The 26,610-nt window shown below is 38.1% G+C and overlaps 3 protein-coding genes across 3 annotated transcripts in view; 2 read left to right on the plus strand and 1 right to left on the minus strand.

The window, feature by feature from the left end:
* Positions 1 to 6,031: 6,031 nt before the first annotated feature.
* On the plus strand, positions 6,032 to 6,799 carry LOC143036140 (protein FAM200A-like). Its single transcript, XM_076203387.1, has one exon. The coding sequence runs from the start codon at positions 6,032 to 6,034 to the stop codon at positions 6,797 to 6,799; it is 768 nt and encodes a 255-aa protein (XP_076059502.1).
* A 59-nt stretch (positions 6,800 to 6,858) lies between these two features.
* On the plus strand, positions 6,859 to 7,365 carry LOC143036141 (SCAN domain-containing protein 3-like). Its single transcript, XM_076203389.1, has one exon. It carries the CDS (start codon positions 6,859 to 6,861, stop codon positions 7,363 to 7,365), a length of 507 nt encoding a protein of 168 aa, XP_076059504.1.
* Positions 7,366 to 11,671: 4,306 nt separating this feature from the next.
* The window catches only part of LOC143036405 (UNC93-like protein), a 79,538-nt gene continuing 64,599 nt past the window's right edge, over positions 11,672 to 26,610 (minus strand). The window contains exons 5-9 of the mRNA XM_076203735.1: positions 18,858 to 18,981; positions 13,262 to 13,481; positions 12,949 to 13,105; positions 12,560 to 12,827; positions 11,672 to 12,173 (exon numbers count right to left, since the gene is read on the minus strand). Coding sequence (XP_076059850.1) covers positions 11,866 to 12,173; positions 12,560 to 12,827; positions 12,949 to 13,105; positions 13,262 to 13,481; positions 18,858 to 18,981 — 1,077 coding nt within the window. The 3' untranslated portion in view covers positions 11,672 to 11,865. The remainder of the gene's footprint in view (positions 12,174 to 12,559; positions 12,828 to 12,948; positions 13,106 to 13,261; positions 13,482 to 18,857; positions 18,982 to 26,610) is intronic.

Consider the following 26,610-nt stretch of genomic DNA (forward strand, 5'->3'; position numbering starts at 1 on the left):
TAGTAGATGCTCCAACTCCATCTGAGGTAACCATGGATATTCTGTGTCAGAAGAGTTCATGCAGTGACCAGACTTGCTCTTGCAGGAAAATAGATTTGTCGTGTACTGACTTTTGACAATGTAAAGATTGTGACAACAACTCCTCTTCTCAAGATGTGAATAAAGATATTGTAAGCTCTGATGATGAAAATGTACTGTTTTTTATTTATGGATATACATTGTATTCATATTAAATGGTTCACAGAAATAAATACACATTTGCTAGATTGAAGGATCAGTTCAAAGAATCCCTGTACCTTTCATTTAGAAATTATAATTTCGGCATATTTTCCAAGGAATTGTTAAATTCATGTAAATATTTGAAAAAAATATATGTAAACAATATGACTGTAGACCCAGTTGATACAGATAACATTATTGTCAAAACAAAATATTTAGTCTTAATATTAATTTTTGACTTATTTGATTTTGAATTGACTTAGTGAAGACTAGAAAATATAATATAATATTCATATGCAGAATTCCTACGCGATATATATATATATATATATATATATATATATATATATATATATATATATATATATATATGTGTGTGTGTATATATACAATTTAATTACGTCTTTAAATAAGATTCCCTTGATTTCTCTGACTGGGCTAGCTAGGAAAATTGAGGCCCCGGTGGCAGAGAAACTAACAAGTTTTGGGGAATCTGTGTCAGTTTTGGTAACAGATAAGGATAGAATATTAAGTTTAACCTGGATATTGATACATTGACTCATCTTGTAGGCATGAAACATACTCAGAGTGGCCAGATCTATTACATTATTGAAGAAAGCCTGAAGACATGCGGGCCGTAGCCGCCAAGTAGCTACTACTGTATATGAATTAGTACATCTACTTGTGAATCTAAGCTGTAGCTAATTAATGTGCAAATGAAAATGTGGGAACATTGACGTTTTAGCATCACTATGGTCCAAAGTAAGTGCACAGAAATTTAAACCTGCTTCGCGAGAGTTGCTACGGAAAGTCATCACACAAAATTTGGCGCACGGTCTATTTGGCCCACAGTCTTTCATGGGAAGAGTGGGAGACAAAGATGATTACAAACTACTAAAAGAATATCTAGATAAGATGCATGAATACACCCAGAAATGGAAAAGTATATAGCTATAAACAAATGCAAAGTATTAGAAATAGATAAAAAAAAAAAGGGCCATCATTTTACCCATAAAATGGGAATTAAACTATCATAATGACGGGAGAAGGAAGTAATCAGGGATTATTTGTTATAGAAAACCTACTATCAGGGGGGAGCATTTTAAATTGTTGATAAACGTAAGAGCTACATTCCACTTTATGAAGAGGAAGATGAGGAGCCATGTAGCTGATGCCATATACTCTCCGATTCCCACAAGTAAGCGAAGGCGAGACCAGCATGCTTCCGATTACGCACTAAAAACCTGACAAGCCCCAGTTTTGAATATGTTGCAGTGGCGTGGTCACCACACAAATTGACATAAAAACAAACGATTTGAGTGCCTGTTTGTATAGCTAGATAAAGAAAACGTGGTTCGTAACGGTTGCGCCTATATATATATATATATATATATATATATATATATATATATATGTGTGTGTGTGTGTGTGTGTGTGTGTGTGTGTGTGTGTGTGTGTGTGTGTGTGTGTGTGTGTGTGTGTGTGTGTGTGTGTGTGTGTGTGTGTGTGTGTGAGACTTGGATGATGGAGAACATAAACACAGGGGAAAGCACGGAATCCCAATCACTCTTACGTTTCATTCACGTAGGAACATCTTTAGAGAATATACAGAAAACTGTGATAGAAGCTTAAGTACCAAACTCAGTTATCTCGTCGGATGCTTGGGAAAGGCCGTTTTTATTTTTCTGACGTGTTCTACAATTAAAATGCTGGTCTGTCTTGCTAAATTAATAAACCCTCCTCGATGGTTTGAAGAATTCTCTGTTGAAATATATGCTGCTTCTACAATCCTTCTAGTGAATCTATATGCAGCACTTCGGATCCTCCGCATGAACTACTAAAGAATTAGATGTCCTATGTACTTTAATGTCGTTTTTATGTTCATAAATTCTTTTGTCCAACCCTGTTGCTGATTCACCATAGTATGCCATTGAGCAATAATTGCATGGGATTTTGTATACAACACTGATTTCAGCATTGGCTCTATTTTCCGAAGTCTTTATCAGATCACCTATCCTCTTATTGGTTACTTTAGCTACGTTCATACCCATTTTTTATCATATATCTGTCTAGTACAGGTCAAGTTTCTTGATATGTTGATAGAACAAGTAAAAAAGAATGTGACATTCTCAGTATACAGAAATAAAAACAAAGAATTGCAGTTAGCAATCGAGATATATGGTTTCGCTTATTCAACTCTTTCGTCCGACTATGGTGTTAGTTGTGATTTACAAATGTGTTACTACATTTCTCACCAGTGATATATATATATGTATATATATATATATATATATATATATATATATATGTGTGTGTGTATGTATGTATGTATGTGTTATGTTGATATCTAGAAACCAATTGGTGAATAATATTATTTATTTATTTATTTATTTTGTCTAATCAAAGAAGCCACTGCAATCCTTGAATCATATGGACTTCAAATAATGGAGCATTCGTTTTCACGGGGTGATTTTTTTTTTTTCAAAAAACAAAAAAAACAAAACAAAAACAAAAAAACAGGGTGGGTTATTACCCAGAGTGTCAGGCGTTCACTCTTCAACTTCGGTCCTGTCATAAGTAGCTCCATGGGAAGTTTTACACCTACTCAGCGCTTAGTGGGTAAGCACCACACAAAGTGCCATCTTGTTCTTTTTGCTCCTTTTGTTCCGTTGACGTGCGAAAGGACTGAACAACAGAACTTCTTCAGTACACATATATCTCAGCGCAAACGTTATCAATAATAATTTTTGAGAAGTTATGCGTACATTAAAAGTAAAGATGTTGATACAACAGAAATAACACAAGCTTTGGTTCTTCTGAATAGTGAGAACAATGTTTTTGTATTGTATCTAGTGGATACAGTGGACATTAATGTCCAAAGTTGTTCAGACAAACTAGTAGTGGGAGTTAAGCGATTTGTAATGCAAGAGATCTGTGGACTGCAAAATGTTACTCAACGGAATTGCTATGTGAAACAAGCTTTTGAAGGCAACGGGTAACGAGTCCGTTAATAGAACTTTGAACTTATGGTCAGAAGAATGCCAGCTAAACGAAAATTGAATGGTTGAACGACATTTTAAAAGCTAAAAAGTCAAGATTAAACAGAAACAAATGGTTAAACAATAAAGTGAATGTTCAAACAAAAATTAGAATTGTTTGATAAAAGATAACAATTAAATTAGATACTTAATGGTTTGATAAAAAATGGAATGATTAAAGGATTTTTTTATGATTAAACATAACATGAAGTGTTGGACAGAAAATTAAATGGTTAAATAGATTATTGGATGGTTAAACTGATGAAATCAGAATAGATAAAGATGAATTTTAATCATTAAAAAACAACGACAAAGGAAATTCTGAATAGCTAAGGAAAAGAATAGTGTTTAAAGGGAAATTTGATTAGCTCAAGAAGAACAGAATAGGTAACTTTGAATATTCAAATAAAAATATATTTTTATGTAAAAGAAATAATTAGATAGCTAAATAGAACTGAATAACTAAAAAAAGTAAATGGCTATCAATCAATTGATACCTAAGCCCAGACAATGTACAGCGCACACCCACGGAGCTGCTCGCTTCTCAAAGCAGCAGGCCGTTGTGTTTCGGGAGCTATTGGAAGTTACTTCTCTTTGAGAACATACACCCAGATATCAAGCCAACGTTGGATCGACGTTGAGAAAAGATCGAAACCGTCGAAGAAGGTCGGCGTCGGTAAAACGTCGAATATCGACGTCGTATCCACGTCGATATTTTGTCGTGTGCCGATGGTACACGTAACATGCATACAACGCATTCCCAACGTTGATTCCACATCAATGGAAATAAGCATCACAATTTATCCCGGTAGATGGCTCCACTGTACCATCAGTCGTAGCAAACACACAATGGCGTCCTATGAAAATTGGACAGTTCAGCGTTTAAAAGTTAAATTGGCAACAAGAGGAGCACTTGTCTTAGGGAGGAAAGAGAATTTGATAGAAAGGTAAGATATCGTACTTACTTTCAACACGATTTCAAGTAACAATAGTCCATTGTTATTGTGTAAATATCCATTTTATTGGTCGGAGTGTTCACCTTAACGTCTAACGAAGCAAACAAAATTTGTACTCTAATACCACGGTCTGCCATAATACTGTCCCCAGATTCAAACATATGTCCTTGTATTAAACAAGATCTTTTGATTATCTGTCTATTAGATGCGCTGCCACCGTAGCTATCACTCACATAAGAAATTAGTCCACCTGGAGTGCAGCCGATCATTGTCTTCAATGTGTTGCGAAAAAGTTGCACTTCGTGCATTAACATTACTGAGTTTTTGAATCGGCACCTCTGTTGCATCCAAAATTACTCTTGTTGATGGAAACTGTTTTTTGAAGTTCACTGGCATTAAGTCCTGCACTGTGTTTCTTTCTGGCCAAAAATTTATTTCTTGGAGTTGGAAGAACATAAAATTAATCCATACATTCACAACTTTTGACGTATAAGTTTGACTGATTCTGAACAAAATAGATAATTCAATGTCATCTTTGGCCTGTCTCAACTTGATTATAGTTAAAAACAACTGATTTTCCGCAAATAATAAATCGTAGTCCATTCCATCAAGACCAAGCACAGAAAATATTAGGAAAAATGTACAAAGTCATTAAATCCTGTATAATACTGAATGGTCTTATTGTCATTTTTAAGCCGGAAGATAGAAAATTTAGCATTCATAGAAGTTAGTATCTCACACTGGATACCGTGGTCCTGGACCGATTTCTCTCCGTCAGTGTCACTTTGTAGAATCTCATTTTCTCTTTCAGCTGACACTACCTCTTCGTTGCCAACATCTTGAATATCTGGTTCCTTTTGAAATAAACGTCTCTTAGCTACTCTTTCTACTCTTTCTGCATTTAGTGTTGAGGTGAACGTGGATGGTGCTGCATTAAAATAAAAAACAGATGGAACATCACCAGGTTTCAGCCCCTTACGAGAACCTGAAATTAAAGCAAAGAAAAATTTTGTTGTCTGACGAGTTAAACACCAACTGCTACTTTCTTGAAAAAAAGAAAAATAGTTTTTTGTTTATCTTAGGAAGCAATAGAGTAAGGTTAGGGTAAGTGGTAATGTCAGGGTTTGAGTTTGGGAATCATAAAAGAACTTTGAAAAAAAAAAGACGTAGCTCTATTAATTTTTTACGTAACAGTAGACATATCCTAATTTCATAATTACCTTCCTGATAATATATACAATAACAGGTACATGGGTTAAAAAATAATGGCTGCTCCGCATAACAAAATTCTTACTACCACACGCACTTGACATGATGACACAGCATGGGGAACGAGTTATCTTGCTGAATTGTTAAAAAAGAATAGTGCCTGTTATTTTTCGTTATATATAAATGGCAACAAAGTTGAATATCACTTACCTAAAAGACCAGCAGGCATGTAGTCACCTGCTGTAAAATGTTTTTCACAGACAACACTGTATTTCCTTGGAATCCATGGCTTATTTGTACCTGGTTCAAGGTGTTTTATCGCTATTCTCCTCTTCATATTAATCTTCTCATCTGACGGAAACTTGCGTCCACCCTTACGTGCTGGAACAGAGCAATGCTGAGGCATTTTAAAGTTAGTTTTATCACGTTTGGAAACAAGACTGTAAAACAGGAAGTGAACTTCACGACTCATCACACAGTGCTGCCATCTGGTGAGGTAATGCGTGCTTACTCCCATTGGTCTTGCCCTCCACTAAAGAAATTTGCCGTGAACTTCTAGGAGATGCTGCTGTTAAAATGATAGCACGTGTGCCTTTGTCGGCTAGCACTATGAATAGGAACATTGAGGAAATAGCCGGAGACATTGAGACACAATTGTTGGAGAGGATTAATACATCACCGTGGTACGCACTCCAGGTTGACGAATCTACAGATATCGACAACAAGGCAATACTACTTGTTTATGTGCGATATCTTTATCAGGAGGATGTGCATGAGGATTTGTTATGTGCACTATCTTTGCTAACCAACATCATAGGAGCAGAACTATTCAAGTCACTGGATGGTTATATATCAAGACAACTAAAATGGTCCTTTTTTGTCGGCATATTCACAGACGGAGCTGCTGCCATGAACGGACGACTCTCCGGTTTAACTGCTCGGATTAAGGAAGCTACACCTAAGAGTAGATCTATGCATTGTATCATTCACAGGGAAATGCTGGCAAGCCGAAAAATGTCACCGGAATTTAATAGCGTATTGAATGATGTTAAAGTTATTAACCACATCAAAGCACACGCCCTTAACTCGCGCCTGTTTGAGCAGCTTTGTGAGGAGATGGACGCAGAGCACAAACGCCTTCTCTTGTACACTGAAATAAGATGGTTATCCCGAGGAAAATCGCTAACCAGAGTGTTTGAATTACGAGAGCCATTGCAAAGATTTCTCTCAGAAAAGAAGTCACCGCTGGCAGCACATTTCAGTGACAAGGTATGGGTCGCAAAACTGGCTTACCTGTGTAACATATTCAGCCTGCTCAATGAACTCAATCTGTCCCTTCAGGGGAAAATGACAACTGTTCTCAAGTTGGCAAAGTAGCTGCATTTAAAGCCAAACTGGAGTTGTGGGGACGGCGCGTGAACAGATGCATTTTGGACATGTTTCAAACATTAGCGGGGATTTTGGGCGAGACTGATCCTGAGCCTTCATTCTCCCTAATGGTGCACGATCATCTGTCTTTGCTTTTAAAAGAGTTCGAGCACTACTTCCCAAACACACAAGACTCACGAACTGGTAAGGAATGGACCTGCGACCCATTTGTCAACAAACCAGGTGAATCTAGTATGTCTGTGCAAGAAGAAGATCAACTGCTGGAGATTGCAAATGACGGCGGCCTTAAAACTACGTTCGAGGCAACAACTCTGCCGGTGTTCCGGATTGAAGCCATGGCGGAATACCCTGAGATCGCCACCACAGCTTTTAAAACCCTATTGCCATTTCCGTCATCCTATCTGTGTGAAGTGGAGTTTTCTGCAGTGACAGCAACCAAAACAAAACAACGGAACAAACTGGACTTAAGCAATACACTTTGGGTGTCACTGTCTCCTATTACCCTCAGATGGAATCGTCTCGTTGCAGAGAAACAAGCTCAGGGTTCTCATTGATTTAGCGTTCTAGTGACTTAAAATGCTCATGCACTTCATATTAATTCTTCTGGTGTATATGTATTTTATTTTGAGGGCATTTTTAAATAAACAATTGGATTCAATTGAAATTGTTTAATTAAAGAAATCTATAATATAAACTAGAAAAACGCTCAGAGAACCCACACTCCGCCAAGCACTGAGCGAAAAAAAAAAAAAAAAAAAAAAAAAAAAAAAGGGGGTGTGAATAAGTCTACGGAATGTTTACTACCCATATTCAGCAAGCGCTGAGCGATCCCAAAGAAAACGATTACTGAATTATTACTGAGAAATCAGTTATATATCATAGAGATCATAAATGACCATTATGCTACTTGTCACGCGAATCACGGTGACAGAAATCTACTTCTATTCAAGATATGAAATATTCTAATACACGTAGATACACGTACGGACGTACACACTTAGCACCCCGGTGAAAACATACACGGAGTGAACTATCAACCCACCCCCCAAGGTCACGGTAAAATTGTCAAACGTTGAACGTTACGCAGCAATAAAAAGGCTGGGGACCACTGCTGTATCACACTACAACACTGAAGAACAAACATAAACCCAACCGTTCAGTGCTTTAGTTTGTTATTCCTACGGAACTCATTCCTGAAGTTCTGAAACTCGTACACGATTCACCCATCACTGCCCACCCAGGAAAGGGCAAATGCTTGAAACAAGTCAGGTTGCAATACTTCTGGTTAACCATAAGGAAAGATATACACGCCTATATTGATGCTTGACATTCATGTGCTTCACGCAAAGGTCATATTAACGGTCATGTTCCCATCTTAACTTATACTGCCCCTTGCAAACCTTTCGACACAGTAGCTATTGATCTTCTTAAGTTACCACTCACCTCCAGCGAAAACCAATACGTCTTTGTTTGGTGTAGTTTTTTCCCGATTCTGCACTCTTTCATCCTTACCAGACAAGACAGCACAACAAGTTGCACAAACGATTGTTGACAAACTTATATACCCCAAAACACTCATTTCAGACAACGGAACAGAGTTCACAAATGAAATTCTCACAAACATTTGTAAACACGTTAACATCACGGAATGCAACACTACTGTTTATCACCCTAGCTCTAACGGTTTAGTTGAGAGACAGAACCGCAAAATCCTTAAATGTTCTCAGACATACATTTTTCTTGTGATGAACATGTACCGATGATCCAAGCTTGCATCAACAGTGTCATTAAGAAGTCAATATCAGTCATCACATTTTGTTCTCTTTGGCTTGGACATAAACTCCCATGTGATCTCCTTACGTCAGACTTAACCCCATCCACATTTACAATTTCGACGATTATGTCAAAGTAAAAGTACAAAATGTCAACACTCTCTTCAAGAGAATTCACAATACCCTTACTCTCTCCAAAGACAATATGGCAGGGCTTCATAATACAGGAGAGAGAGATTGCATAATTGAAATTGGAGACATTGTGTACACCCTCAACCACACACCCACATGGAAATGTTCTCTTAAATTCGCGGGACCTTTTTGTGCTATTGACCTAATGCCAAACAATAAAGTCAAAGCACTTAGTTTGCAGAATTTAAGAGACAGTCCTACACAAAGGTAATATTAAAGTAGTAACTCGAGACCTAGACCTCCAGCATATCCCATCTCCATCTCCAACAACCAATCCATCACAAGGTTTTTCCATCTCCTCTCCACCAACTCCAGCTACTCCTCTTCCTAGATATAGCTTACGTAAAAAAGCCACTATATAAAATAGTATATTCTAGGTGAATGGAATTGTATCTCCTTTCCATATGTCATTAGATTTAAGTAAATATTATTAAATTACCTTCTACGAGCAAATCGCTGAGAACAACGATAGATGGCCGGACCGAGCGCTGTTAGACGAAGATATATTACACGCCACAGGACGTCAAAACTACACGTCATAGGACGTCATACTACGAGTAAAGAGATATCAACCATACGACGTCGCGTACGTCGTGGTAGCAGCACTAAACGGCTGTTGAGCGTCAGTTCTAACCAGAACCCGACCGGAGCCCCACAATGGAATTAGGCCGACCTGACCTTGACCTCTTAGGACACCTGGTCCGCACAAGAGACGACCGTTGAGAAGCGTACATCCACAGAAGGAATTATCCTTATATTTTATTTTTCATAATGTATTATTGAAATATGCCATATCCTTCTATGTATCATTATTGTATATATTTTTGTTTAACATTGAGTTTCATTCAACCATGTAAATACCTACTTCTGTTACATTGTAAATATTACTATACGACAAAAAAATTGTGTAGTGGCAACCATCACACCCTTTGTGGTCAGTGGCAATTGCCTTGCTTAGCGCATATCACGACTGGTTCTGCACAAGACAACTGGCTGCGATTTACTAGAGTAAATCCGTAGAGCTAAACAGCCTTTACTTGCTCCGCTACTCACATCGCCTCCAAAAGTATGGATCACAACCTTCCACAGTAACATCCTATAAATAAGCAAGCATTCTGCTAAAATGCTCGAATATTGTTCTCTAGATATTAAGGAATCAGATGCCTATTGTCGTAAGTTACACGTTCTGAATTTATCACTGGAATCGACATGAAAGTAGTAAATGTAACAATCCCATGTGGATCACCTAAAATTCTGACAAAGAATATATATATATATATATATATATATATATATTTATAAATATATATATAGATGTATATATATATATATATATATATATATATATATATATATATATATATATATATATATAATTACAGGTCGAAATGGGAACAAGGGATGAGGGAACATAGAGCAAGATATTGTAGATAGTTTTGAAATAATTTTTTTATTTTGAAATATGTCAAGCACTTCGGTTTTTACCATCTTGTTTTCTCTATTTTATCATAATTTTCATGTATTTTTTTATTTACTGAGTGAAGGAGTCACGCAAAAACTTGACCATTGAAACAGAGAAATCAATGATTTGAAAATAAAGTGACCTTTCCCAGCGTTTAATCTCACGTACTATAAGACGCTTTTCTGACTGGGATGCCTATCATTGCAGAGCCGATGAATTTGAAATTATATCTACTTGTAAAAAAAAAAAAAAAAAAAAAAAAAAAAATCTTCAGTATATATCATGCATCTTTGTTTGGCCAGGAACCACCTTCTTGCCTCTACTCGAGTGTCAAAATTCCTCTGTAGACCTGGTACAGGGAAGATTTTAGAAAACTGTTAGAAGTATTTCCGTGGTAAAAGAAAGGTCTCTGTCGCATCTCAAACAATATCTTTGGTTTCCTTCCGCCTGCCGTTTCTCTGTCAGCAAGCCCATGCACATCCCTTGTTGGCTTCATGTGAAGCCAGAGACGTTACTACAGACATTTTTTGACGCCGCACATCTGGACTCGTCTTTGTCTTCTGAATACTCTCACTACGACAGCTTTGTTCCACTGATTCTTTGTTTTGTCACCTTCTTCCCCGAGTTCTGAGTCATCATGTCCCTCAGTGACTTTGTCTTCCGACAATGATGACATATTTGAAAGTGACGAGAATGAGGAGACCCTTTCTTCACAGCCACAGTGCAAATTCGAGGGTATAGTGGAGGTTACTTCGAATGGCCACGCGTGAGCAAGCAGGACGGTTACCACCTCTACTTTCCACGTGACCTCTTCCTTTCCCGACTTATCTTCGAGTTCGTCGTGCCTCCAGATTGCAGTCTTCTCCAGACGGCGATGCACGTACACAAACTGAAGTCTCCAACTCCTCGTGGCTTGACAAATAAGACAGATATCTGCGTTTATTGTTTATTATGATAATTATGAGTTGGTAATTTGGACCCAAAAACTTTAATCTTCACTTCACTCCCGCACAATGTCAAAATAGTTCAGAATCTTCACTTCATAACATCCCCCCCCCCCAGTTGACGTCCATTGTCCTACACTATACATCGATCTTTACCCGGTTTCCCAATGTACGGCGACGCCGTTGCGGCTTGTTGGCCATAGCAGCTCCCTTTGATGAGTCGTTTGACTCGAAAAATACTTTAACCAGGGAGGATATGGCGGTCGTTGTATATAAGCTAATTGAGCTTGTCCATAATCTGGCCGCGTAGGATGACACCAGCACCAGCGTAGGACGATTTCACAGTTCCAGTGAGTATGACGTCATGTGTAAATCTTACCTTCATAACGACTATTATTTCATAATTTATCACATCTGTTACAATGCTATATTTGTGGATATATATGCAAGTTCTATTAGGATTTTTTAGCAGGGTTTGTCGGTTTATCCGATAGAAACATTCATTGTATGCTATAAAAACAATTTTATTAAATATGAATAGCTCATTTTAGATATTTTGCAGAATGGTTCTGCGAGAAGGACGTGGATGATACAGTTCCTCGTAGCCTTTGTTTTCAAAGCTTAACACCCTCCCCTCCATCTGGGGACTGGTAGCAACATATCTTTCTTGCCAGCTTCTAAAGATCACATCCTACACTGTTTCTCCGCACGACCTCGCATAAAATTCTCCCTAGTGCATTTCCACAGAAGTTTGTCTAGTGGTACCGGGTTACCGTTTTTGTCTTTCTTGAGCAATCCGCGGCTCTCTACAATTTCGATAGTATAGTACCCTGTTATTCCTAGCGCCAAGAAAGTGAAGAGGATGGTGATCTTATTCCTTACGCAGATGAGCGAACTGCAAATGTATGCTATCAGAAAACCGATGGACTCCCACAATTTGTAATTGCTGAATGCAGCCTCTGAGTTCTCTGGGAAGATGACCCCGTAGAATGCTGTGGACACGAAATTAACATGTAAGAATATTGGGTTTGGTAACATACCGGGTAACAGCAAAACTCATTCACCTCTGGCATTGAGAATAATTTCGTCTTTTTCTTTTAAAAATGGTTCAAAATCAGAATAATTCAAAGAAGCAAAATGAGACTGTATTTGTAAATTCCAATCAAACTTGTTCTTAGAAATCCGATGAATATTGATTATACCAAATTAATTATTTTGTTTTCATAGATTTGGGACGTGGCCATTTTAAGATGATAAAGGAGTTAATATCAAGCAATAAAGCTAATGCTAATTAGTTTATTCATATGCTCATGAAATAATTATTCCCTGTGAGAGATTTTTGCATTTTCGAATTTTATCGGTTAAGTGTTTATCTTACCATTTACTTGTGTCTGCCATACGGCGTCCGAGATTCCCCATAACAATGCGATGACGTAGAAAAGAGCGATATCGCTAGGATGGGGTGACCAGTACAAAAGTATGATGAGAGCGACCATATTGATAACGGCCCCACCGGTGATTATGGGCACGCGGCCAACAAGCTTAACAAGAGGTCCTAAAGTTAAGGAGCAGAAGGCGTTGACGACACCATAACACATCATGACGTAACCGATCATGTGGACTCCAAGTCCGCACGACACGTATGCCTGCAGATTAAAAAAAAAGGGAGTTGTCAGTTCCGCGAGAACATTTTATAGGCGAAAAATGGCATATTTTGACAGTCCGAGTTTTGTTTCGTGTTTTGTCTGCACCACCTCTTATACTTACTGCAGTAAAATCAGCTCCGATGAAGGCTTGTTCCACACCCGTCCAGACGGTGAGAGGGAAGATGAGGAACTGATAGGGATGTCGGAAATGATTGAAGGTAGCGACAAGTTGTTCAAGTCCAGGCGTCCCGAAGGCAGATTCTTGGTTCTCATCTGACCTAGTACCATTATATAAGTGTGTCACTTTCAGAAAACGAACCTAAAAGAATTGAAAATTATTCAAGAGTGAAAACAGTAAACTTTGTGAAAGCGTTATTAGGGGCCTTAGGCACATTCTCTAAAGACTTGTGAACCTGCCAAGGGGTGCAGCGTACCTTTCAATGTGTCTTACAAAGACAGCAACGATGATGCAGGAAAAAAAAGCGAAGATCAGGTAAATGGAAGACATGAGGTAGATTTGCGAGTCCGGGGGCAGCGCCAGTTTGTCCAAAGTTACGTTGCCCCGGTCCTCCTGGGCTTGGCAGAAATTTGCGCCGCAGAACTTGAGTTGTTCCTCCGCCGTCGGCTGCTCACCTTCGTCGCCAGGTGAAAGAACTGCAATTCCAAATTTCATTGGATTGGAGTGACCCTGTTTGATTCTCTGGTGGTATTTTGACGCCTCATAAAGATCATCTGGTTGACTCACTCCCTATGCGTATGTGTGTTGGGGGGGGGGGGGTTATTCTGTGTAGTCTTATTCTATATAATGATAGTAATAATGATGATAATAATAATAATAATAATAATGATAGCAATAATAATAGTAATAATAATATTAATAATAATGATGATGATAATAATAATAATAATAATAATAATAATAATAATAATAATAATAATAATAATAATAATAATAATAATAATAATAATAATAATAATAATAATAATAATAATAATAATAACAATAATAATAATAATAATAATGATAAAATAATAATAATGATAATAATGATAATAATAATAATAATGATAACTGATAATAATGATAATGATAATAATAATAGTAAGGACAATAATAATGATGATAATAGTAATAATATTAATGATGATAATAATAATAACAATAATAATGGTGATTCTGATTTCGTTTAATGTCACAAACTCCCCACCATCAGGAGGCTAGGACGCTGCCCCTTATTATTGTTATTATTATTAATGATGATAATAATAATAATAATAATAATGATAATAATAATAATAATAGTAATAATAATAATAATAATAATAATAATAATAATAATAATAATTAATAATAATAATAATAATAATAATAATAATAATAATAATAATAATAATAATAATAATAATTAATAATGATAATGATAATAATAATAATAATAATAATGATAATAATAATGATAATAATAATAATAATAATAATAATAATAATAATAATAATAATAATGATAATAATAATAATGATTATAATGGTTACAAAGGATTATAAAGAAGGAGCATGCCGACAGGAGACCTTTTGGTCCATAACTAGGTCGGATGCGAAAACAATTATAATAATGATACATAAATAAATAAATAAAATTTTAATTATATACATGTATACATATACCAAAGGCTTTTTCCCCCTTACAAGGGAGGCAGCCAAAAAACCACTCCCACCCATTCGTCCCTATCACACCTCACTACCCTCCACCCTCTTATCTTGTTATTATAGTAATATGAATAATAATAAATGAAATAATAAATAAGTATAGCTAAATACTAAACAAACAGGTAAATAACAATAAATTGACAGATAATAATTGATAAATGATAATCAAGGAAATAATAAACAAACAGACAAATAACAACAAACAAATAAACAAATAATATAAAATAAATGGCAGGCATTACAACACCTTGCTTACGTGTTTATCTAAACGAATCTTAAAGCTTCGAACTGAAGTACATTCCTTTGCCTCTGAAGGAAGTTTATTCCATTCATTAACTACACGGTTGGCGAAGTTGTTTCTACCCACTTCCAAATTGAATCCATTTCATGACAGTTTGAGACCATTACTTATTGTCGGATCCTCATTCAATGTGAAAACTTTATCACTTTTGATGTCAATTCCCTTTAGAATCTTGAAGACCTGTATCAATTCACCTCTGAGTCTACGCTTTTTGGGGGGAAATAGATTCACATGTTTTAGTCCATTTTCGTACGATTTATTTTTTATATTTGGAATCAGTTTTGTGGTTCACCGTTGTACTTTTTTCAATCTGTCAATGTCTTTATTAAATTCGGTGACCATATGGAAACAGCATATTCCAAATGTGGACGAAATAACGATTTATATAGCTTGTTAATGAGAAATGGACTTTTGAAGTCAATATATCGCGCAATCAGTCCTAGCATCTTATTTGCTTTTTCAGAGGCTGAAATACACTGATTAGATAATTTGAGATCGTTATTGATAATTACGCCGAGATCTTTCTCACTACCCACTTTTGTTAACGAACTTCCAAATAACTTGTAATCATATTTATTGTTATTTTTACCTATGTGTATATCCTTGAATTTACTCGTGTCAAATTTCATTAGCCAGTTTTCAGGCCATTGCTGAATATGTAATTGGCTTAATGATCATTTGCCACTCCGCACAGTTTTGTACCATCAGCAAATTTGGAAACAATAGATTTCAGTCCGTGGTCTATATCATTTATATATACTATAAATAGAAATGGCCCAAGAATGTAACCCTGAGGAACTCCACGTGTAACATTTTTCCATCTAGAAGTTTTGCCATTTAGAACAACTTAATAGGCTACCACTTATTCCGTGTGAAGCTAATTTAGTAAGTAGTCTTTCGTGGGGAATGGTATCAAAAGCTTTTGCAAAGTCTAGATATATTAAATCTATATTGTGTCTTTTGTCATGATTCGAGATGACTGTGTTGTAGAATTGGAATAAGTTAGTCACGCAAGAACGTTTCCGTCTGAATCCAAGCTGGCTATCATTTATCAGTTACTTTCTAAATGATGTTCAATAGCATCTCTGATGATAATGTCCATGTTTTTTCCTACGATTGAAGTCAAGCTTATAGGCCTGTAGTTATTTGGTTTATTTTTGTCATCTTTCTTGAATATGGAAATAACATTAACTAGCTTCCATTCTCTTAGGACATCTCCGGATATTATGGATTTCTTGAAAATAGTTTCTGAAGGAACAACTATCTCATTTTTCAGTTCCTTTAAGATTCTTGGATACCAACCGTCAGGCACTGTTGTTGTTTTTTTTCCTTTTTTTTCTTTTGTTATATTTACCGTAGTGAGTAAATTCACCCTAGACTTTTCACAGGTTTCAGTTTGGAGTTCACTTTGAGGTGTTTCATTTACGAATAAAATATCACACATTCTTTCATTTGAATATTCAACTAATGCAACTATAGAATTCTTTGGGATTCTCTTTGGATTTATCAACGATACCTATTTCGTATTTCTGTTTTCATTTTTTATTGTCCTTTTTTAAACTCTATCATTACATAACTTTGATAGTCATTAGGCGCACCCGATGATGATGATGATGATGATGATGATGATGATGATGACGATATGATGATAATAATAATAATAATAATAATAATAATAATAATGATGATAATAATAATAATAATAATAATAATAATAATAGTAATAATAGTAATAATAATAATAATAATAATAATGATAATAATAATAATAATAATAATAATAATAATAATAATAATAATAATAATAATAATAATAATAATAATAATAATAATAATAATGATAATAATGATAAAACTATAACCTTGAGTTTCCCTGATTGCCAAGCCGCATCCACACAGTAACTCACAACGGACCTTGAGCCCTATTGTAGATCTCTCTAGAAAGGAACTTCGGATTGCTGTGTTGTATTCCTGTGGGACTGTGGCTGAAGATTAATAGAGCGATATCTCAGGTCCGATCTCGAGACCGAGTGCCGGCTCCTCTGGGCTGCACTTCCAGATGAAAGTGAGGAGGCATGACAGGTAATGAAAATGGACATGAGAGAGAAGATTCTCTCTGCCGCCCATTTTGCAGAACCACCAATGGCAGGGACCCGACATAATGCCGTATGAATGGAATGCTATTCAATAAGAAATAATAATACTAAAAGCTGCAGGTTATAATTACAGAGCGCACCGACGTCAAACTGTTCGTTTCATTTCGAGATTGGATGAAAAAGTAAAATAACTTAGTAACCGAAAGATAACTGATAAACAACTAACTGAATAAACAGATAAATGACCGAATAACGGAATAAACAATGGAAGCTATGCTCAATGACCCCGTCTCTACATCTCCATTTGTCAAACTTTCCCTTGAATATATACACACACACACACACACACACATATATATATATATATATATATATATATATATATATATATATATATATATATATATATAATATATATATGTATATATATATACATATATATGTGTGTATATATGTATATGTATATATGTATATACATATATATGTGTGTATATATGTATATGTTTATTTGTATATGTATATGTATATGTGTATATATATATATATATATATACGTGTATATATGTATATATATATGTATATATATATACGTATATATATGTATATATGTATATATATATATATATATATATATATATGTGTGTGTGTGTATGTGTGTGTGTGTGTGTGTGTGTGTGTGTGTGTGTGTGTGTGTGTGTGTGTGTGTGTGTGTGTGTGTGTGTGTGTGTGTGTGTGTGTGTGTGTGTGTGTGTGTGTGTGTGTGTTGGACAACGAAAAAAATACACGAGAGCGACGAGCGATTTCGCTCGGAAAAGTTCCAATGTCGCTCTCGCAAATCCAATAGCGGGAGCGACCCCCCCCCAAAAAAAAAAAAATCGCTCCCGCGGCAAGATTCAACGTTTTTCATGCATTATCCATCATTTGGCAATCCCTGAATCCCATCACCATTGATGAAAGGATCAGAGCAAACACAACTTACCCGTGATCAATCATTGCATTATCAATCGATATCATAAACGCAACGTGTCAATCAACTTTAATTTGTTGATGTACGTACATATGTGTACGCGGTATAGCTGCTAGAGTTCAATGGCTTACCTAGCCTAGCTTCGTATCAGCTGCATGCGCGCGTATACTAGTACATGTTGACTAGACTCTACACGACTATCGTGCTACATAATGTCGCTAGTTTTGAATTGCATGGTACCTGTATGCAGGGAAGTTCATTGGTTGCATGCAGCTAGTTGCCCAATCAACGCGCTGACTACATGTACAATGCACCATACCCAATACCACATCACCGCATGCATACGTACACTGTACATATGCAAACTCGCTCCGATATGAGTCATGAGCCTTCCAATAGTTTGGAGGAAATCGAACCTGCAAAAACATGGCTCTGGAAGTATCAAAAATGGCTCTGGTAATTAATAAAAATGGCTCTGGTGAAATTAAAGAAAAAAATGAAAATGGCTCTGGAAAAATAAAAAGTATTTTTTTCCCTGTTGTTGGAGCTCTGCTGCTCGTTTAACTTCTACTGGCCTTGCTCTCTACTATCCTTTTTACATTCCTCTTTTAGCACCTCTATGAACGCCGCTTCGACCCGATACTGTCCCTAAGGTTAGAGGGGCTTGTTATTGACGGCACAAAACAAATCCAATTATTCACGTACCCCTTGAGATCATACACGCCAGTATCGGCCTCGTAAAGGATAAAAATCTAGCAACCCACCCCTACATCAACCCTATAAGAATCTTCTGCGTAAACACATTTTTTTTTTCATCCAAGCCATTATATGACCTCTTTTGATAACCGTAGATTTTCAGGAGAATTTTGGTTGAATATGTCCGTCTTCCTTTCATGAAATGACTTTAATCTTTTTGAGAACCAAATTATTTTAAACAAGTTCTGAAAAAGAATCATACCTAAGGAAGAGATGAGATTCCCCCACACTTGAGAGAACTGGAAGAGGAGGAAGAAAAATCCAAAAAATCTGGTGATTATAACTTCCTTGTCTTCCCCCACCAGTGCTGCATATCTCTGACCTGTCTGTGGATTAAAAATTATATTTCTTAGATTGATTTAGATACTGTGAAGAAATATTAGTAAGGTGTGGAAATCAAAGGTGGATGGACTGAACTATAGGGAAAGACCGAGGATAAGATGGCTGGATGGGGTGAAAGGGGCTTGGAGCAAGAGAGGGATGCCTGTTGAGCAAGCAGGGGAGTTGGCAGGAGAAAGGAGCGAGTGGAAGATGGTTGTATGGATGATATTTTGACATAGCCCAATGGGATGTCTTCCTATCTTCTCTATTTTTTGCATGAGGGGACGGGGAAGTGGGGGGGGGGGTCTCCGGGCAAGTGAGGTGGCCCTGTTGTGGATGTGCTGTGTCTAGCTGCATTACTTCTGACCCGAGCAATGGGCAGGAGACAGGGATATTCCTTCATCCCCGAGGATTTAAAATTAGAGGGAAACGAGAGTGGTGGATGGGAATGGATGCGTGGCTTGACTTAGCGACCTCCCTTATTATAAGGGGGGAAGAACCCCTTGGTATGTAGGTAGATAGATAAATAGGTAATGTGGAGAACTGTTATAAGATATTCAATGTTTTACGAGCTATTAAGGAATATTCTTCGATGGAAGTCCACAACTGATGAATAGCCACCTCTTTATGTTTGATTTGTAAGCCACGATCAGCAAATAACGTGGCCAGCTCTTCTTCAACTGTTAAAGGATAAGTATGTACTACTTTGTATAAATGTATGGTAATTCACATATAGAAACTAAAACAAAGTATTTTTTCAATTTGACCCATTGTCACGACTCATGGGCACGATAGAAAAAAAATAAAAATAAAAATAAAAAATAAGGCCGTGCGCAGCTCGGACGAGTGACAGAGAGTTCAGGCAGGATCATTAAACTCTTCGTTAAAATGAATTATTATTTACAATAATAAAATAGACACAAACACCATCAATGGACATAGAATAAGAAAGAATATATGTTGCATGAATTATAAATGGATAATTAATCACCAAGTAGAGTAGATGGGTGTGTAGCACGTAAGAACAGATGGGCGAAATGTCGATTATGGTGTAGGCGACTCTTGTTTCTGTTTGCTAGAAGTCGCACCAACGGAAAATCCTTTGGTCCGATCTCCAAGTCTCGGGAACAAATGAGTTGGTTGAGGAGAGGCTGATGTACGATAACTTCTGGTACAGGAATTAGCGGGAACACGTAGGTTTTTTTTTTTTTTTTTTTTTTTTTTTTTTTTTTTTTATCTCAAGGCTACCGGCCCATAAGGGGATCATTAAGCTTGCTGTGAACCTACGATCCTGTTTAATTTATCATTACAATTTCCACAACAATCCTGTTGAGCGCAAATAATACACTACTTTGTCAATAAGGAAACAGTCATTGTCCAAAAGATTTGTCATGTTTAACTGAATGTTCTTGAGTCTGCAATGATGTATAAGCGCCTGGCGCTGTGCGTTATATTTCGTGCAGTGTATGAGTATGTTTCTTATAGATAGTGTAGTGTTGGAGGTGTTGCACTGGGGAGGACATACGCCAGTGATATAAGGATCTAGGTGGGTGATGTAGGTGGAATTCATCCTCAGCCTTGCTATGGCAATTTCTTCCCGTCTATTGCTTTTGTATGATGTTGACCAGTCTGTTATGTGCTCCTTTTGTTTATGTGTGATATGGAGATTGTCCCACTGGTGTTGCCAGTGGGGGTGTAATTGTTTTCTTAAGATTGAATTGAAAGTGCCTGTGTCTATGGGTATATCTATAATGGAGTCATTAAAAAAAAAAATCTAACGCAGATTTGGCCAGCGTGTCCACTTTCTCGTTCCCGGATATCTCAATGTGGCTGGGAACTCAAGAGAGAGTTATGGACTTGTTGGTCGTCGAAAGTGCGCCAATGATTTTGCCTAGGAGAAAATTCCCCATTTGGTTACCTGACTTAATTGACTGTAATGCACACAAAGAATATGAGAAAATAACAAAGTTACTATGTGTGTTAGATTGCGCCTTTTCTATCGCTTTGTATATTCCAATGAGTTCGGCAATATAAATGCTCGTACGGTCCGGCAATGTGAACATCATCCGGTTTGTGGAGCTATATAACCCTGTCCCTGTCTTACAGCCACACTTGAAACCATCCGTACACAGTGCCCTGTGGCCAGTGTACCCGTTGATAACTTGTAAGGTCTTCTGTCTAAGTTCTTCTACCGAGCACGATTTCTTCTAGGAGGTCTTCGTTGATGTTGACGTTTAGGGTGACCTTTTCCTACGGTGGTCTGTGGAACGTCTTCAATTTTGCAATAGACCACAGTGGCACTGAATACTGCTCGCACAAGGATCGGATCCTGATGTAAAAGGGATTAAGGCTGGTGTTGGTAAAGTGCTCGTATTGGGACGCCGCCCGCTTGCAGGGATGTAGTGATATACGAAGCACTTTGGCGGCGTAGCGGAGTGTAAGAAGTTCGCGCCTGTAGTGGAGGGGGGGAGGGGGCATTGGCTTCAACTTCCAACCTTTCGATTCTTGTGCAGCGTAATGCTCCAAGTGCAAGTCACAGGCCTTTGTTTTGGATGATGTTCAGGAGTTGTAATGTGGTTGTTGTTGCCGAACCATAAATCTGACACCCATAGTCTAATTTAGATCTAATTAGGGAGTCATAAATCATTAGCAAAGATTTCCTATCTACTCCCCAATTTGTGTCCGTTAGTTTGTGTAGCAAATTAAGTCTCTTGTTGCACGCATCAGCTAGGTGCTTTACATGGGCCTTCCAGTTTAGCCTGGAGTCCAGTTTCAGGCCAAGGAAAAGGGTTGAATTTTGTACTGGAATGGGATTTCCATGTAATTGTAGGTCGATTTCTGCCTGGGCTCTGTGTGGAAATAAAACCACTGTTGACTTTACTTCCGAAAACTTAAATCCCCATTCGTTAGACCATTCCTGGAGCGAGTCCAGGGTAAATTGTACGCGAGAGCCGGAAAAACTAACGTTCGATGAGGAATGCCACATTCCGACGTCGTCAGCGTATGATGAGTATTTAAGGTTCCGAGGTGGAGCAGGTAGAATATCGTTAATAAGTAACATAAATAATGTGGGGCTCAATACACTTCCCTGTGGTACGCCATTTTCTTGTATGCGTACTGATGAAAAGCAACTTTGAATTTTGACAGAGAATGTTCGTTCTAGTAAAAAAAAATTGAATAAAAATAGGGAGATTTCCTCTAAAGCCATGTGCATAGAGTTTTTCAAGGATACCACGCCGCCATGCCATGTCGAAGGCTCCTTGTAAATCTAAGAAGCAAACTACAAGGGAATCATTCCTCTCGAAACTTGAAAGGATATCATGTTCTAAATTGACCAAATGGTCGAGACTATTTCGATTTTTCCTGAAACCACATTGGGCAGGAACTATTAAATTTTGAGATTCGAGAATGAATTTTAATCTGTTATTGACCATACGTTCTAATACTTTGCATAAGCGCTATAGGGCGATAAGAGGAAGGACTCTTTGGGTCCTTTCCCTTTTTGAGAATAGGTATGGCGTGGGCATGTCTCCATGTTTCTGGGAAGTCGTGATTAATCCAAATTTCGTTGTATAGTTGCAGTAATTTGTTGAGCGAGATTGAATTTAGATGTAGCAGCATCTCATACCCAATCTCATCCGGCCAGCAGAGGTCCCTCTACACGAGCTTAAAGCCTGTTTAAGCTCGTGTATTTGGAAGGGAGTATTGTATTCGTGGTGTGTATGTGTACGGAAGACCAGTGGCTCTGCTTCCAGTCTTTGTTTATGCTGTAAGAATGTTGGCGAATAGTTATCTGTATTGCTTGTTTGTGTAAATGTATCTGCTATTATGTTTGTGATGTCGGTGGGCGTATCTACAAATGTGTTTCCTATCGTCAAAGTCTTTATGGTAGGTGCATGTTTGCCGTCAATTCTTCGGACGGCTGACCAAATCTGCGTTAGAGGGGTGTGCATGTTGATTGTCGAAATGAAATCACGCCAAGACTTTCGCTTGGACTGTTTAATGATTTTACGGGCCTCTGCTTGCGCCTTTTTAAAAGTAATCAAGTTGGGTAAAATTGGGTTCTTTTTAAAGGTTCGATAAGCCCTATTCCGCTTGCAAAGTGCTTTTCTGCACTCTGATGTGCTTTTGCGCTTAATTCAAAATGAATAGTGTTAAATCGACTATTTTGGCATCTATATTATCCCTGTGGTGTTGACGTTGATATTACGCTGATACATTTCCCAGTTGGCTTTCGTCATGATGAATTTGGGACAGGGAGGGGGTGGGTTGTCTCCATAGGCTGGAGCAGCCGTAACGTGGTCACTCCCTATTTTTAAGATGACTGGGAAATGATCGCTGAGCATGGTGTCGTCATGCGCAGTCTATTCTATGTCGTCAGACAGCGTAGATGATATGGATAAATCAATGCATGAAAAAGTGCCCCTAGCATTGTCTACACGAGTGGGATCGCCAGTGTTTAGGAGGACCAGGTTGTTTATGTTCAGAACTGCCTCCATCTGCTCCCCTCCTGTAACGGGAATGGTTGGTCGGAAGGTAAGTATATGGAGCAGATGGACGCAAGTTTGTTCTGTATTTTTGTTTTGACGGCGACTGCTTCCAAGGTTGTGGATAGTGGCAGCTCCACTTGGGGAAGGAAGTCGCTGACTGAAACTGCGACCCCCGTCCAGGCGCGAAACTGTCCTTCCTATAGATGGTAAAGTTTTTCAACTCTAATTAAATACTGGGAATTAGGAATGTTTCCTGTAGACATATAACTGAGGGGTTGATAATAGAGTTGAAAATATATAGGTCATTTACTTTACTTCTAGCACCTCGGCAATTCCACTGGATGATTTTCATTTTATTTTATCTTTTTTTTTTTTTTTTTTTTTTTGCTTCGATTTCTTCCTTTCTTGGCCTTAGTGGGAGAGGTGTGTTTTGCCCCCGATGCTCGGTCTGGGCTGGATATCGGGCTTAATAATCGTTTGTGGGGGCCGGCGATCTCCATAGGAACATCCTCTTCCATGTGTGTAGGCACACGTAGTCGAAGCTCTGGGATAGTCGAGGAAGGAAGGTGCGAGTGCGTGGTTTGTTTGGTAGGTGGGCAGAGATCTTTGTCCTTATCGGAGTGCTTGCTTACAGTTTGTGTTTTAATGGTTCTATATATTTTCTTAGCTGCAGAAGCATAGGAAGTTGCTCCGGAGGGACTAGCTGGGGTAACTTGTCTTTCCATCACACGCTTCCGTGCTTCGTAGAAAGAGATGCCACAAGTTGCTTTCTCGGTACAAATTTATTTTTTCTATTTTGAAGGTGAGACAATCTCGGGAGGTGGATGCATGCTTGTTGTTAGAGGGGCAGTTGACATACTGAAACACATTTGCAGAGATGCAGGATGGTCGCCTGCACACTTACCGCACACGATCGTTTGGCTACAAACAAAATTTAGCATGGTGACCATATTTGAAACACTTATTACAGCGCAAAGGGTTGGGGACATATGGTCGTACTGAGACATGGATGTATCCAACTTTGACATGGTCAGGGAGGGGTTGTAGAGTTGAAAGTGAGGATGACGAGGGGAATGTTCACTCGCATGTTCTTTTCCCGGTCCAGTCGCGTTATGAATTTGACATCTAAAATCCCTTCTTTTTTCATTTCTTCGAGGATGTCAGATTTGTCCATGGTCATCAAATTTCTGCAGTGGATTACTCCTATGCAGGAGTTGAGTGACCTAGGGAGAGAGGCAACAACATCGAAGGTATGAAACTTCTTGGCCTTAAGTAAGTCGCGTGTAGCTTTCCCTGAATTGGTGGTAATTTGGAGATCTCCGCTTCTAAGTTTCCTAACCCGGTTGACATCATCAGTATAAAAGGACAGACATTTCTTCAGAATAAAGGGATTGAGTTAATCTAATCCGATTTGATCAGAGTGGAGAAAAACACGCCTAGCCTTATACGGGTCAATAATAGGGTCGTCAGGGGAAGTGCTTTTAGTTTGCAGAGGTGGAGTTGAAGACGCCATTCTGCATGTCGGGGTGGGGGACAAGCCCCCTGTAACACAAGAAATGTGCTCAGAAGAGCATAGGGGTCACACAATTCCTTTGCGACTGGCGACAGCCGCGTGGAATGACACGCTGTGTGCCCAGTGGGGACGGGGTCTACACTACTCTAAACTACGACAGATCTATACTAAATTTCGCTGGGCCAGACGACCGAGGAGTCTCACGAGCCAGCAAGGACTCGTGCGGATCCCGGAAAGCTCCGAAGAGACGGAAAGGTCAATGAAAGAGCTGGGAATTGCCCAGAGGCGGGTGGCAGTGTTAACTGCCAAGATGAAAGCCATCCAACGTAACGTTGGATTATAAGAACTAGTCAACTCTTGAGAGCAGCCCTAGCAAGTATGACTGTCCTCGTGCAAGTACCGACTGTCTGCTGCCAATTGCTGCTGACGTCTCTGTTGGAGATTTGTTGATGTTTCGTAGTCAAGAAATAACAGTGTCGAGTCCAGCTGCAGTCTGGAGGTGTCTGAAACAATTTGGAAAAACGAAGGCTTTGCACTTCGCGTGGAGATTGGGTAATCATTGTGGTTTAAAGAACTTGTTTAGTCGAGTTGTCGTAATCGACGAATGTAGACATTTTCTACGTAGATTCAGATTATCCGTGGGTGTCTGATTCTTTTCTTATCTTCTCTTTCTGTTTGGTTCTCTCTGTAATCCCTCTCGGTAGCCTCTCTGCTTCTCCTCTCTATTGACTTTCTTGGGTCGCTCTCTGCTCCACTTTTTATATCTCGGGAATGGGTGCTTACGTTTCCGGGATGCAGGAACGTATCCAAAGTAGGTAGTTTAAACACCCTCAATCAATGGGAATGAAGAATAAGTTTTCGCGCCAAATTATGTTACGTTTCCCCGAGCTTGGTGTCATGACAGAACATATTGAAGTGCGCCCTCCTAACCAAATTTCTAAAACTCATCAAATATTACTATCTCATATAAATCATTGTGTGTGTGTTTTTTTTTATTTGTAGTATCATTGCCTTTGACATTACATTGACCTTTTAGCATTCATAGCGCTGAATAGCCCTTGATGCTCCAGTGCCTGGCTTCTGAGCCAGAATTTTATAATCCAGTCTAATCCCAACATAAGGTATTGCGCAATTGGTCACAAATTATAATAAATGATAACATACAACACATCATATTCACGCAAGGCGTGCCTTAACCCATTCAACTCCGATGACAATATTCTTGTCATCTGGTCAAATAAAACAAAAAATCATAAAACACCAAAATGTTTGATCAAACAGCACCAGAAAAATATGACGTCAGTCCTCCTCGCTTCGCTCGCGAGAATATACTTATCACATATAGGACCTAATATTAAGAAAAAATCCAAAGCACATCAAACGCAGGTTTCACACAAACACATTTAAGTATAAAAGATATTGTCTAATACAAATTAGAATATATTTTTCCAATTTTATGAGAAATCCCCAATTTTTCGACGAGTCTGGGATGTCTACCGGAAAGCGGACACTCTCAGGGACATGTCGGTGCCGCACCGTATAATCATGTTTTTTGGGGTCCGGGAAGAGATTTTCGAGTGATAAGGAAGATGACGACACTGACATCGATGATGTCGAAGTCAGCACTAAGG

Source organism: Oratosquilla oratoria, chromosome 20 (genome assembly GCF_046742065.1).
Source record: "Oratosquilla oratoria isolate Oo_2021 chromosome 20, ASM4674206v1, whole genome shotgun sequence".
In the NCBI taxonomy this organism is placed as follows: domain Eukaryota; kingdom Metazoa; phylum Arthropoda; class Malacostraca; order Stomatopoda; family Squillidae; genus Oratosquilla; species Oratosquilla oratoria.

Coding starts and splice junctions, on each gene's coding strand:
- LOC143036140 (XM_076203387.1), top strand. CDS start 6,032: ATGAATAGGAACATTGAGGAAATAGCCGGAGACATTGAGACACAATTG.
- LOC143036141 (XM_076203389.1), top strand. CDS start 6,859: ATGTTTCAAACATTAGCGGGGATTTTGGGCGAGACTGATCCTGAGCCT.